This window comes from Filicampus tigris, chromosome 9 (genome assembly GCF_054856515.1).
Source record: "Filicampus tigris isolate MCC_2025a chromosome 9, RoL_Ftig_1.0, whole genome shotgun sequence".
Taxonomy (NCBI): domain Eukaryota; kingdom Metazoa; phylum Chordata; class Actinopteri; order Syngnathiformes; family Syngnathidae; genus Filicampus; species Filicampus tigris.
Window position 1 is genome coordinate 25,924,506 of NC_141225.1, and position 14,690 is coordinate 25,939,195.

Sequence of the window (14,690 nt, forward strand, 5' to 3'; positions counted from 1 at the left end):
TCATTATTATTATCATTATTATTATTATTATTATTATTATTATGATGTGAGCGTCGAGGTAGCCACAAGCCGCCGCGCATAGTACGGATTTGCTTGGCTGGGACGCCACAGCGCGCTATACAGCCATACGTCCTCCGTTTGAAAGAGTGCGCTAATGCACTACAAACTCATTCGCAACCTCCAGTGAAGAAGACGACGTCTACGACGAAGAAGAAGGCGGCGGGCAAAGTGTTGCTTGACTTTACAACAGGACAAGAAAAAAAACAAAACAAAATTTGTCCAACCTTTTTTCATCTGCGAAGGCGTAAGGAAGGTCAGTCACCGTGACAAAGTTCAGCCGTTTGCTCAGAGCTGCAATTATGTGTCTTCATTTTGCGTTGTTTGTGCTCGCCAAGCTAAGCTAGCCAGCCCAGTGTCTAATGCTAGCCACTGATGGCGAAGCTACTTGACTTGACTTGAGCCAATTAAAAAGAAAATAAAGGAGTCTTTGCGGCCGTCAGCACTTCTGCTGAGTGGCCATTGGACGTGTCGAAAATGTTTGATTTAAATTTGCTGAAGTGATAATGAAGGATTCAGCGCCGAGCACGAGTGGTTGGCACGTCTCCCTCGGAGTTCTGAAGTGGCGATTTCCAACCTGGGCTCCAGGTTTTCTTTGTAGCGTTTGCATACCACGTTCCAAAACATTCGAGCATGTCATTCTATACGCTTCATTCAAACCTCGGGCGACCACTCATTGTTTGTCACACCGTGCCCCGACAGTGCCCGGCGACCATTCATTGTCTTGTCTTGTCTTGTCTTGTCTTGTCTGTGCTGTGCAACCGCTCAGGGGCGAAGGAGACTTTGGAAGAGGAATTGGGCTGCCAGCGGCTGCTTGATGGCAGCGCCCAGCTTACAACATCCTGGCTTCCTCTTGGTGAGGCCCGATTGATGGACAGATTGACTGAGTGCAACAAGTTAAGGCGTGTGCGCTGCTTTCAGGCCAACCTTAAAGTGGACTCACCCAGCAAAACTTTGGTTCAGCGATGCCAGGATCTCATCAAGATCATCGATGACTATCATGCGAAGGTACAAACGCAAAAACACACTCTACGCGTGACCTTCATTGCTAGTGGTGCAGTTGTGAAGCCTGTTGTTCGGTATTTGCAAGCGCAAGGTTTTTTTTTTTTGTTGTTGTTGTTTTTTTTTTAAAAGACATATACCACCGGTATATCTTTGGCAGACCCCACACATGCAGATACAAAAAAAAAATCGGGCATTTGACAGTTTGGGTCGTTTTGCGTGTGGGATGCTCCAATTAATGTCAATACAGAGCAGCACACGCGTATGCTTGCGTTGATGCGCTTGCACTACTCCCAAGAGTGGGTGTGTTCGGAGAGGCGGATTGGAGCTGCGCTGCCATTCATTTCCCAACGCAACCAGCCCTGGCGCACCTTCTCTACAGCCGGAGCTCCTAATGCGCACACCGGCACTCGTTTTTTGCTGTAGTCTGACTAATCGAACAGCGGTCGGAATGAACCGGTCCGTCTTGGAGAATATTTCCAAGTGACCGTCAAAAACTGCGCTGAAAGCCGCCAAAGACACGTGCGGCATTGGGAACAGAACGTGTCTTTGCAAAAGACGCAATTGAGCGAGCGCTGTTTTTCCGGCCGCTTCAGGAGCTGCACGCCATCTTCTCGTGGCTGGTGGAGAGCATCTTCGGAAGTCTGGATGGCGTCCTGGGAGGATGGAACCTTCGCCTTCTCCATTCGCGATGCGGCGACTTTGCGCTGGTCGTGGATTTCCTGAAGCCCAGGTGACTTGTGGCATCCGTACTTGTGCACATAAACAAGATGGAGAGCTTCTGATTGTCTTCCTCAGTGGGCCCATGATGAAACTGGTCTACAAACTTCAGGCAGAAGAATACAAATATGAAGTGCCTGTCAATTATCTGCCAGTAAGACCGACCGCCGCCGCCGCCTCGTTGTCATCGCTCGTGGGAAGCTCGGCGATTGGTCCACTTGGCGGATTATTGGAGTCGGTCTGTTTCTTGAAAGCGGCTGGCGCGCTCTGTGGTACATTTGCAGGTGCCGGTGAAGACGTCCATCCAGGAAGGCGTCCTTCCCGACTGTCCGCTCTTTCACAACCGGCCGCATTTTCCCATGTCTGGCATGCTGACGCTCAACATGGCGCTGAGTATCCTTCACGCCTTAGCCGTCGCTCGACACCTTTGGCGCTTGGCTCGACTTTCACGTGCCGCTTGCGCTTTTTCCTCAACCTAGTGCAGACCCTTTTGAGTTCTTCATATTCTACTTTGCCTCCTGTCTCATTACGCCAAAGGTGAGAGAAGTGGTCCGCACGCACGCACGCACGCACGCACAGTTGGGAGTTGTGATGAGGTTGGATGATGTTCCAGAGCTTGCCGGTGGGCCAACAGGGCGGCAACACAGACAGCGCCTACTTCGTGCTGGTGGACATGTACCTCAAGTACTTCCTGCCTACCGAAGGAAGTGTCCCCCCTTCCCCCTTTTCTGACAACAGGGGCTCCGTCAGCGCACCGACTCCAAGGTACAGGCGGATCACCCGCGTGCCTCTCATATTTGCCCATCATTGCGCCATGCGACCGAGTGCCGCGCGGCAATCTTGCCAAATGTCAACAAGGGCCTGCCACCGTGTCTCCCAAATGCGCGCGCAGGTCTTCCAACATGTCGCTGGCGGGTTATGGCCTCCACAGTCCCAGTCTGCTCAAGCATCACATCTTCCATCAGCCATCCGTCAACGCCGACCCCGCCGCCCAGGAAATCTGGAGGTCCGAAACGCTGCTGCAGGTGCCTTGCCTTCGCCGCAAGCAATGACTGAACAAAAGGGACTCTTTCAAACGTGTGCGCGCGCGTACGTGCGACAGATGTTGGTGGAGGTGTGGCTGCATCACTACTCATTAGAGATGTACCAGAAGTTGCAGTCGCCTCAGGTCAAGGTAAGAGCAGCAAATACACTCGGGCTCCTGCACACAATGTTGCAACCCCAGTGCACCCCCTCGAAGCCGTTCACTGGTGGACCGCTCATCCGCTTGACTCGCCCTCGCTCGTCGTAACCGCCTTTGAAGTAGCTTGAAGTCCTCCAATGTAGACTCATCACTTGGGCTCCAGTGCACGCACGCACGCGCGCGCGTCACTCTCTGGCGTTCCTCTCTGGCGTTCCTCTCCATTCTGCACGTGTGCTACCGGCAGCCCACCCGCCGGGCTCGTCGGCATCCTGCCCAGTCCCGACGTTCCCGTCGAGCCGCTTTGCTTCCTGCATGCTGCCCCTCACGCTGTGTTGTAGAGTTCAAAGGTCAGCCGGAAGTCACACTGAGGCTTCTTTCGACAACAAGCGGGTACCTACTAGGAATGTCACAATATCACGATATTAACATTGTCACGATATCGCAGTCATCATGTCACGGTACTCTCTGTCACGATAAGCTGAAGTTGTTTCCCATTTGTGCAGTTCTAGCACCCTCTGGTGGTCAGTTTATTAGTGCTGTTTAAGTGCCTCAATATTAGGCGTTTGGTCATTGGAGGTCATTTCAATACATTGAGATGAATATTAACTGTTCTATTTGAACTAGGACCACAGCTAATTAGCATTGTGTCGAGACATTTACTTGGTCATGCTTCTTTGATGTATTTGGTGATCTACAGAAACCCTACCCACACAACCAAATTAAACAGAAATTCAACAGATTATTGCTCACATGAACAAAGCCGATACAACTTCCAATGTTTTTCAACATCTCCGTCAGTCCGCTTCAGCCGTACACAGCATTGTGAACTACGTAGACCGTGATACTTTGCGCTGCTGAGCCAATGGGAGCGCCTGACTGGCCAAGCCTATTGTACAAAAACAGAATATCGTGATGTTTAAACGCCCCCGGCCCCCCGCCCCCCACCCCCCGCAATATCGTGATAATTACCGTATCGTGAGGTTCATATCGTGGTATTATCGTATCGTGACATTTGGATCGTGACATTCCTGGTGCCTACAACCCAAAATCAAAGAGCCTCTGGACATCATGAAAAGTCATGAAGGGCAATATGGATTTGTTCAAACAATGATATGATATATATCTCGGTGCATTTGAGGCAAAATATTCCCTGAGGGGAAAACGGAGCTTATGCACGGCAATGCGTGAAGCGTTTGCGGCGCAAAGGTCAGATGGCCTCAACGGTTTCTGCTGTCCGTGTTTTGCAATATGACACTATGACTTGAGATTTCTTTGGGATTTTAGTGGGCAGCCTCACAGATGCCGATTGCAAGCCACAGTGAGACTTATGAAGGAAATCGTGCATGTCGTCTTTTCGTTGTGACAATGAATGAAATCGTTCTCCTGCCTCATGTCATTTTAGTGCTCCTCAAAATGTTCTCAGAGCTTGTGAGGAGAGTTGAAACGCAAGAGATGAGAATCACTGACATTGACCATGAATACTTACAAGTGGTTGTCATTGCTCGTGTTTTGGGTGACAAACAAGACTATGACCGCCGCCGACGACGAAGAAGAAGAATGTGTCTGAATCCATATTTGATTGTTCTCTCCTCTGTTCTCCCTCATGTTCGATTTGTCATCTGTTGGCTTCTTCTTGTTCTTCTCTGATTGTCACCTTCCACCTCTTGACTGATGCACCTCCTCTTCCTTCTCCTATGGTTACTCTTTGTGCTGTCCCACCAAACCGCCCCCCCCCCCCTCCCTCTCCCGTCCCCACCCCTGGTGGTTTGCGGGTCAACAGCTGGCGCTGCTCCAGTACCGCCTCAGTATGTCCAGCATGCCGTGCCAACCGCACATCCCACCAGGCTCAGGGAGCCTCCACACCTACCAAGTACTTGAACCTCCTCGCTCATCCCCGCCCGCCGTGCCGTCACCTCTCTTCCGGCTCAGGGGTACTTGGTGGAGACCTGCAGGTCCTGCTCAGGGTACTTCTTTGAGAGTCGGCACGTGGACCCATTGTACCTCCAGCTCCTCCCACCAAGTACTCTTGCTGGGGCAACCCTTCCTGGCTTGAATGTGCTTTGATTTGCTTGCGCGTTCATTTGACTGCTGCTTTGTGTGTGGGCGTGTGTGTGTGTGTGTGTGTGGGGGTGTGTGTTTGTGAGAGGCAAATGCTACCACAATGTGCAAAATGCGTCGTCCGCGTCCGTTCGTGACTTGGAGTGAGTACAGTTTTGGGTTTGATGTTTGCCGGCGTTTGAGCTAAAGAGATGCTGCGGCCGCTCGTGGAGTGCTGAGGTCCTGCCTTGAAGGGAGCTTCCCCCCCCCCCCCCCCCCCCCGATGGCTTTTGTTGTCTAGCATTTGAATTCCACACAAAGTCCGAGCCAAACGACGTTTGGGGATTTTGGGGGAGCAGATTGGAAGATGAGCCGAGCCAACTGCTCCTCCTCAAAGTTGGGATGCGCCGCACCTCAGTTCTCCAGAGCGCCACACAGCTTTTGCTGCTTGATTGGCTGCAATCCCGAGAGGCCTTGCGATTGGCCACCGTCGAAGGGTGGCGGGTGTCGTTGAGCGCCCCTTGACTTTGCGCCGCTCGACTTTGAGCCGCTTGCGTTGCAGGAACCGTTCAGCCCGAGCGAGGAGCACGTGTTGGCCGTGCGTCTGCTGGTCAAGCATCTGCACGCCTTCTCCAACAGCCTGAAGCCGGAGCAGCCGTCGCCCTCCCCGACCCACTCGCACGCCCACGCCGGCCCCCTGGAAGAGTTTAAGAGGTCAGCTCGCTCGCACGCGCCCATGGACGTCAAGCTCTCAGACCAGGATCCGGTTATGCAGTCGGCAATCTAACGCCGAGCGCTTCTCGGTTGTCGGCGGCATTGACCTCCAACGGTCAAAGGTTGTCGGGCTGGGGGGAGGGGCTGTGCGACGTCACAGCTTCTTGTGAAAGATGCACTGTCGATGTCTTCGCAAACTTCCCTAATAACCCTAAGATCAGGAAGGAGATTTAGCTCGGCGTGTTTGGGGAAGAACCAAACGGATCGGTCAGCCGCTAGGCAAAGCCGGGCCCTACGCTCGGCGCTTTTTTCCAGAGTCAAATCAAGCCAAGTGCTGCCTGTTGCGTTGTTGACGTTGTCAGGCGGGTCGCTCGCGTGCGTGTGTGTCTCACACATTGCGGGTGTGCCGTGTCTCTGCAGAGTTGCGCTTCAGCGCTTCGTGCAGCAGAAGCTGTTCTTGTTCCTGCAGCACTGCTTCGGCCACTGGCCTCTGGACGCCTCCTTCCGAGCGGTACGTCTCCAAAGTCGAGGCCTCGGGCGTGCCGGCGCGACCGCCGACCTCATTGTTCTGCTGCTGGTAGGTGCTGGAGACGTGGCTGAGCTTCATCCAGCCGTGGAGGTACGCCGCCGACAGGACGGCCCACCTGCCGGCGGACGCCGGCGGCAGAAGCGACCCCGAGAGATGGTGGGTCACGTGACCGCCCGCTGTCGCTCGTGTGCGTGCGTCGGTTGCGACCGATGCTGACCGGCGGCTTCCTCCCTGCAAACGGGCAGGGAGTCGTTTGTCCAGGAGAACCTGCTGGTCTACACCAAGCTCTTCCAGATCTTCCTCAACAGAGCCGCGCGCATGGACCTGGTCAATGCCAAGAACGCGCTGATGCTCTTCCGGGTGGCCAAAGTCTTCTGTCAGCCCCACCTCGCCGACATGATCCACAAGGGTAAGATGAGAGCGGGCGGCACCACCGGCGCAACGCAAGTATGCCCAACCCCCAATTTAGCGGGCCCACCCGACTGCGATGGCTGAAAAGATAGCGACGCCGTGTCGATATAGTGACAAATGTATCAATTCTCCTTCCCGCATGCTTGACACACGTTTAAACTTAAGATGGCGGCGTTCCGACCACGGTTTTATGCTGCCGATTCCGATACAATCATAGATGGCTGAGATCTGCCCACACCGATCACGTGAATTAGTCGGTCCGTTTTGAATTTGTTTCGGTGCTGCGGGTCATGATTCTTTTGATAGTCAATGAATTTGTTGATGACTGTTTCAAGCAATTGATGAAAGCATTTTTTAATTGCCATCCCTTTATTCAAAAGTAGAACTTTTTTTTTTCTTTCAAATCGACAATGCTGAAAATGCACAAACAAATTATGATTACGTTTTCCTTAAAGGGGAAGTCAACCCAACCACATTTTTTTCAAGAATATGTTCTATGCAGGCCCACTAGTTGAAACGGGGCATTTTGATGAATATTGCGTTTGTGGAATAAGAGTTAATCCACGGCCAATCATGGCTCGGCTTCAGAAAACAGGTGAGCTGTGATTGGTCGTTACCTGAGCCCCGAGCAACTGTGATGTCATTTTCAGTCGACAGAACTGACAAAATGGCCGCCCCCTGAGATGGCCAAAAAAACGGGTGGATTTTGCTGCTGAGCTCATATTCCACAAAGGCAATATAATCCGAATGCCGTCTTTCAACTAGTGGGCCTGCATAGAACATCTTCTTGGAAAAAAATAGGTTTGGGTTGACTTCCGCTTTAAGTAACAGATGATGTCTGCAAACGTCTTACTTGGATTAAACATCAAGATAATACAGGCCATCATTTTTTCTTCATGGTTCATGGGTAAGTTTGGACGACCGAGTCTGAAAATGACACCTGTTCCTTCGAATTGTATTTGACAATGAACGGAATGATAATTAATGTGCTTTGCCAGTTTGCAAAGGTACTTTGATTGTTACTAAAAGTGGTGCTTGCGCTTTGATGTCACCTGTTTTTGCATCTACTTAAGGGCTGAACAATTTTGGAAAATAATGGTAATTAATCGTTATTACCGCAAACAATATCAGATCTATTGTTCATTATCGAACACTAGGCAAATTGTTACATGAGCATATGTAATGTCATTTTCAGTTGACAGCATGTGGCAAAATGCTTTTTTTAGAGGTGTTAATTGGACAGGAAAAATAATGACGTTATCAAATTCCTGGTAACCTTTTGCTGCTGAAAAATCGCAAATTTGGTGAAGTGTTCCTTTAATGAACAGATTTATGCATCAATCCAAACAAATGGACTGCAACCCTAAACCAAACCTGCTAGCTTAAAAAAACAACAAACGGGCTAACGTGTTGGTACGGCCATTCTGACTTGAAAGCTGTTTCGTGCTGGTTGCGTAAAGGGGAAGCAATCAGGTGAATACAAAGCAAATCTCCGTGGGCGGGGCTTACCGCATGAGCTTCTTTGAAAACGACGACCTTTTGCAGCCGAGCAGCTGTTCCTGGAGCCGGAACTGGTCCCCCATCACCGGCAGCCGCGGGGCTATCTGACGCCCGGCCAGGGAGGCAGCTTCCTGACGTCACGGCAACGCACCGCGACCGATGCCGTGTTCCGGGTCAAGAGTCACGTGTACGCCTTGGAAGGCCAGGACTGCCAGTACAAGCAGATGTTCGGCCCCGATCTCCGAGCCGCGGTGAGGCGCCGCCCCCGTCTTACTTTGGCGCCGCCACCTTTTTGGTTCCCGTGGTCACCCTCGTGTTTGACAGGTGGTGAAATTGGTCCGGGTGGCGGCGCAAGCCAGACAGACGGCCAAACGGATCTCAGACCGCTCCAGCCAAGCGGCGGCCAGAAAGTCTTTCCTGTCGTGGTTGGCCGCGCCTTCCCCGGACTCCAACAACGGCCTTTGCGGCGTGGAGTCGGACGAGGGCAGCGAGTGTCTGAGGAAGACTCACGAGTTCCTTGACTTAGCGCTGGAGAACCTGTGCACTGTCTTCAAGGTCCGTCTGAAGGTAGAAAGTGTGGCCCCGTCCTCCAGGATGGGGAGAGGCGTACGTAGGAATCTTTTCTCGGTCCTGTCCGCCGCAGGCCGATGTTGTCCGTCTTAGCGGCGCCACCACCGAACCCGACTGCGAACGGCTGCCACGCGCACGTGGAAAAGGGCCTCGGCACCTTCCCGCCGCCGAGCGGGCGGCATGAGGAAGACGCGAGTTAGGCCTGCTCCCTCAAGCGCCGTCTCTTGTCTTGCAGCTGAACCAGGGTCAGCTGACTCAGCTCATGGCCAACGCGAGGTCCTCGCAGGATGACGGCGAGTCCAAGCGGCTGCCCGATTGCGTCGTGGGAGAGCGCGGCCTGGTCCTCACCGACTTGGGAAGGATGCAGGTGCAAACTCGAGCTTTTCACCGGTTTTTCCTTTTATGCGGCGCCCCACCCCCGCTGCATGTCTCCAATTCCGTGCCCGGACTCCAGTCAGACTTAACACCTTTGAGGACTTGCTAGGCTCTAGACTGCTCGACTTTGAATGCCCTTCATGAGGCTTGACTGCAACTTGAAGTACTTGACTTGACGGGTCTTGCCTGTTTTCAGGCGAACATCTGCGTTTCCGAGATGGCGTGCCGTACGTTTTGTTTTTGAAAGACAAGTTAGAGTTTGTGTAGTGGATGCGAACCCCGCAACCCACCAGTACGCTGCCACAAAATGACGACGCCTCGATTCTTGGCTAGGGTGTTTGGTCGAGTCGGGGAACGGAGAATGGCAACAATAGAGGTTGTCAGAGAGAGACAAGAGACGCGACAACTCCGGCGTCCAACTTGAAGTGTTGAACGTATACACGACAAATTGACGGATAGCTAGTTTTGAAATGAGAAGCCGGTAATTGTTTGTTCAATTCTTTTCAATGTATTTTAAAGGGCAGGATTGGTAAGAAATAACACATCGCAGTATGTCATATCTCAGTCTTCTTAAAAGTGACTTTGCAAGAAACGTGAAAGTTGACGCACATGATTTGCCCTCGCTGGCCACATTAAAGGAGGTCGGGCGCCGGATGTGGCCCCCGGGCCTTGACTTGGACTCCTGTGCTGTCGGACATCGCAGTTGGTTACACAAGTCGTCAAAACTTGGGACGACTTGCTGGACAAAACCGCCCCCCCCAACCCCCCCAAGTAGTTTGTGACGTGCCAGACATGAGACCATGACGAGCAAACGACTTGCATGTGCCGCCGTCGACTTGGTCCCACCGCCGGCCGTCGGTGACCGCGGCGCTCTTGTGCAGATTATCAACGGACTGCGGAGCTTCGACATTCGCTACCAAGGCGACCCGGAGCTGCAACCAATCAGGAGCTACGAGAACGCGCTGCTGGTCAGGTTCTTGTACCGGATGTCGTCACTACTCAACACCCAAGTAAAAGGCCACACAAAGTCCAGCGTCTGCACTGACGGGCCTTTGCGCATCTAACCGGGCGGCTGTGGTCTGCATCCTCAGTTTGAAGGCCACTTGAGCCAGCTGTGCTCGCGGACGGATTTCGCCGGTCGCCTGGGTCGTCACTACCTGACGGAGCCCGATCCCGACGCGGTGCTGGTGAGGAGTCCCGCCTCCCCTCGATTCTGGGACAGGAAGCGACGGGTTGGGGTCAGCCTGCGTCCGCTGGCCAGCTACAGGACCATCCTGCTCCTCTGCTTCGGCTACGCCGCGGGCGCCGTTTTCTCCTTCGGCCCCGTGTCCAGCACCCTCCTCATCCTCGCTGCCGTCATCCTGCACGGAGTGGCCGTGACGCTGTGGGCGGATAAATGGAAGACGCACTAGCGGGACTGGTGCAGAACTTGGCGTCGGCACAGGATTCCTGAGGCAGCTCGTGTCCAAGGGCAACAATTTTCACCAATAAAATGGCTTGATTTTCGGTTGTGGTCTTGTTGAAGTTTTGGAAGATAGGAAAAGGTCGGGAACCATCCATCCATCCCTCCATCCATCCATCCATCATCTTGCGCTTATCCCGGGGTCGCCTGACGCGGGCAGCAGCTTTAGCAGGGAATCCCACCCTCCTCCTTCGCCCTAGCCGCTCGGTCCAACTTTTCCAGAGGGGATCCCGAGGCGGTCCCAGGCCAGCCGGGGGACTTGAAGCCTCTCCGGCAGCGTGTCCTGGGTTGTCCGCAACACCTCACCAGGGAGGCGTCCGCAGGGGCGCTGCCCGAGCCATCTTGACTGGCTGTGGCAGCTCAACCCTGATTGCCTCCCGCATCCCGCTGTTTGATTCGAGATAGCGTGGGTGGAGAAATAATCGAGACAATCCTATTTCCCTCATCACATGTGGAAATGTGACACGTGAGCAAAAACTAGCTTCCATATGAAATTGCTCCTTGGGAAGTGACAAAAGTGTATTTTAGACTTGGTGCTTTGCGTTGGTTTTGAACTGTTGTTTCCATTCCAATTTCAAACGCTGACGCGACCGCGCGCACCGTCATTGATTTGTGCGCTTGTTGTGCTTGCGCGCATGCGCAGTGGCCCTTCACCCTTGATCCTCTTAAGTGCGCAAGCCCCGCGCGCGTTCACGTCACGTCGTCCATCTGGGTGCGTGTTGATGAGGAAGACGACAGCTCCACAGCTGCGGTGGTGAAGATGATACATTAACTTGAAAGCGATTAGTCCTAATCACTTTTCATCCTTTTCTTCTGTTTTACGTGACGTCATCAGGTGACATTCAATGCTTCCGTGACTGCGTGAACTTCGTGACGTCATGTGGACGCTGACAGAGGACGAGAGGCTCGGCGTGGGTGAGTGGACCGCGCACGCAGGCTGTGACAAAAGTGATTGGGGAAAATGGTGTACTTTGAAGAGCGTAATGGCAAAACCCCACCAAAGGTAAAGCATATCGGTCATTGTCCATCTTCGTCCTTCCCATCGATCTTCGACATGAAGAACAAACATACTTGGTTGTTTCATGTCACGTCATTTTCTTGTTGCAATCTTTCGACGAGGACTGATGACATGACCACGCAAGTGCCGACAAATCACTCCCAAGCTGACTTTGAGGGCTGATTGAACACGTGTGTCGTCGTGTTAGTGCTCACGAAAACACCGAGAGTCCGTTAGCAGCACGAAACGACGCTTTTCACACTCCCTCTGCGCGTCGTCAGTCCCCGAGCGAGGGACGCGAGTGAAGGGAATGCAAATGAGAGGTTGGAGTCACTGTATGAAAGTGCCCGACAGACAAATGAGAATTACAACTAGAGCAGTACTATTCATGGGAATAAGCGCAACCATTGAGCTGCTAGGCGCAACAATGAAAAGTTTAGCATGGGTGCGCGTGCGGCGAATCCAAGCAGCAGGACGTTCCATTCGGGTTGCTCCTGTCGCCAAGGCAACGGTCTCGCATCAATTTCTCAGTACCAAAGCCGTGTTCCGTTGTGCGATCTGCATGGAGTCGATTCTTGTTTGTTTGGACTTCTTGTTTGTTTGGACAGTTGCATATGTGCATGAACACACTCTGCGGGCATACATTCAGCTTAACGTGCGTTTTAGCTAGTGCTACTTTCGACATTTGACCAAACATCAGCAGCACGTTCACGTTGGCCTCGTCCAATTTTTCCTTGGCCTGTTTTTAGACAACGGCAACGGTTCACCTCTAGATGTTCTTTGTACCACATGAATATGGAATGCGTGGAATGTTTTCAACATCAATATTTCATGCGGAAATGATGTCGGGTTGGCTTGTGTCGCGGACAACAAAAATGGCTGGTGGCCACGAGCTCACCGGTTTCGCCTTACTCCATCAACTTACTGACTTCAGTGTGCCCAACTTGGATTTCTATTTACAACTTGTTTGTCTGCAACATCACTGTCGTTTTTCCTTTGGGCATTTGTGTGTGCGCGCAGGCCCGTGTGCGTGTCCAGATGGTCAGACGCTCTGAAAGTAGAGCACTCGGCTAAGCCACTTGAACACGCATTCGTCGCGTGTGCGTGCGTGCGCGCGCGGGTCCGTACGTCACTAGCCGTTTCAAGTGAAAAATTGACAGGGAATGTTGACACAAAAATCCTCCTTTTGATCTTGAGAACATGAAAAGCATTCAACGAAAAAGAAGGAATTTATCTTTTTTCTTTCTCCAAACTAGAACGTTGACACGTGGGTACGCGTGCACGCGCGCCCACAGTCATATCCAGGTCAGTAAGTTGATGTGATTACATTTTTTTAACAGTCGCCTGAAGCACTCGCTCGCTTGTCCCCCCCCCCCCCCGCCCCCCCCATCCCCCTCTTTAGCTCAGCAGATTCTGAGCAGGAAGGTTTTTATTTTTTTCCCACCTCATGAATTGGGTTAGGTAACGCACATGAGTTCACAAAAGCAGATTTGGAGGCAAGGAGCGATTTTAAATGAAAAACAGCCCAAATTTGAAGTCATGCCTGTTGACTGGTTGTGTTTGAGAGCACGCATGCGACCGATATGCGGGGAAAGCCTTCGGTCTGCTTTGTCAATTAGGAATCACCTTAATCCATTATTTAATTCTGCTTGATCTGCTTTCATCCCTCTTTTGTCCAAACAACAACATCAGCAGCTGCTGGCCACACCCTCTTGAAACTCATCGATTCATTCGTTCAACATAGCCGCTGCCACACGTGACGTGACGCCTGTTCAAATGTGCGCTTTCTTAAACGACTCAGTTTGTGCGTGTATGGAACATGTAAAAGATGGGATACAGAAAGACGTCAATGAAAAGCCCCCCCCCCACCCCACCGGAGAAGTGGCTACCGACAGAGCTCTTTTATCCCTCACTCACTGACCCAAATGGAAAAGACAAAGCTTGCAGATGTTCTGCTCAATCATTCAACAGCTAAGCGCACGACTTCATCGTGATGGCCGCCGCCACCACCGTCATCATCACCATCATCATCATCATCATCATCATCATCATCATCATCATCATCATCATCATGCCTCTCTCCCCGCCTTTCCTATCCCTCGAACGGCGATTGGGGTGGGGAGCGAGCTGTCGTGGATCCCAGCTGACTTTGGGCGAGAGGCGCCTTCCGACCCGAGCTGCTCGCCAGCCTTTGCAGGGACGACCGCTTTTCCTCACTCCCATTCACACCCATCCACACCCATGCACGTTGCATTTCCAGCAGAGGAGCGTAGGTTGAGGCTTCTCTGCAGAGCTGGGCCTTTCACTCAAATTTCCCGGTCCGTTGATCACCAGCCGGGGTACCCTTCCTCCCCACAAGCAGGAGCTGAGAGTCAAGCTCCGTTTCTCCGCCTTTCGGGCCAAATCGCCTAAAGGCTGCTCCGCCTACGATTTTAAACGGGCTTCCGTCAGCCATTCCGTCGACTAACTTTGATCAACATCCACTACCGCCCCAGCCCAGCCATATTCGAAACGGAAGCCTCGGCGCGGCCGGACTGAACGGGTCTCCGCTTAGGTCACGGAAGGCTCGGCCGGCCGCAGCAAACGGGAAACGGAAACTGCGCCACGTCCATTGACGTCTCATCGCGAAAATAGACGATGGCAGGTGGAAAAAATGGGCCTCCGACTATGCTTTAGTCGGTTTATTGTTTTGCAAGTTTCCCGTCTTTCCCCTTTATCGCAGAGGAAATGGGCGTCCGGATAGGCGGACCGGTCGGTCGCATGGGCCAAATGGCCAGCTCTGCTTCTTTGGCGCATCTGCTAACTTGAGCTAGGCCGTTATGTTGCTGTGACCTTTGTCTTGCGCGCACGTGGCTTCGTGGCTTCCCTTCTCTAGGGCAGCCATTGCGCACATCTGAGTGGATTTCAGTTCCGAGCGCGAGGTCACGCACAGTCGCACGGGCTCGGCAGAGTCCCTCGGCCAAGGCCAATTCATGCGGTCGACCGGTCGGGTCGTTGCTGGGCCGAGTCTCTGCGTCTCACGCCTGCCGTTTCTCCTCGGCAGCCATCTTCAGCTTCCGGAGTTGCGTCCCTCACTCGTTGACGTTGGAGCTGGGCGAGAGCGTTGGCATCCTGGAGAAATGCCAAGGTAACT

General features: G+C 52.7%; 2 protein-coding genes across 12 annotated transcripts in view; both read left to right on the top strand.

Annotated features, from left to right (window-relative positions):
* Positions 1-96: 96 nt before the first annotated feature.
* Positions 97-10,604, top strand: smpd4 (sphingomyelin phosphodiesterase 4). Of its 3 annotated transcripts, none has more exons than XM_086039498.1 (20): positions 97-313; positions 827-913; positions 979-1,065; positions 1,656-1,792; positions 1,858-1,933; positions 2,064-2,172; positions 2,264-2,316; positions 2,414-2,544; positions 2,672-2,804; positions 2,882-2,953; positions 4,743-4,832; positions 5,562-5,713; positions 6,134-6,224; positions 6,295-6,398; positions 6,488-6,651; positions 8,199-8,404; positions 8,478-8,708; positions 8,959-9,090; positions 9,980-10,108; positions 10,190-10,604. In XM_086039498.1, exons 2-20 carry the CDS (start codon positions 875-877, stop codon positions 10,508-10,510), a joined length of 2,457 nt encoding a protein of 818 aa, XP_085895624.1. In that variant the 5' UTR covers positions 97-313; positions 827-874; the 3' UTR covers positions 10,511-10,604. The 3 variants fall into 3 exon arrangements, with proteins under 3 accessions (XP_085895624.1, XP_085895623.1, XP_085895625.1); XM_086039497.1 differs by having other exon boundaries at positions 98-313; positions 2,393-2,544; XM_086039499.1 differs by lacking the exon at positions 4,743-4,832 and having other exon boundaries at positions 98-313; positions 2,393-2,544.
* Positions 10,605-11,231: 627 nt separating this feature from the next.
* Positions 11,232-14,690, top strand: part of LOC147142830 (dedicator of cytokinesis protein 3-like) — a 26,558-nt gene continuing 23,099 nt past the window's right edge. For 5 of the 9 annotated variants that reach the window (XM_086039487.1, XM_086039492.1, XM_086039494.1 and 2 more), the window contains exons 1-2: positions 11,244-11,475; positions 14,601-14,684. In XM_086039487.1, coding sequence (XP_085895613.1) covers positions 11,439-11,475; positions 14,601-14,684 — 121 coding nt within the window. In that variant the 5' untranslated portion in view covers positions 11,244-11,438. Of the gene's footprint in view, positions 11,476-14,600; positions 14,685-14,690 lie in introns of all 9 variants that reach the window. The other 4 variants (XM_086039488.1, XM_086039490.1, XM_086039489.1 and 1 more) reach the window with 4 other exon arrangements.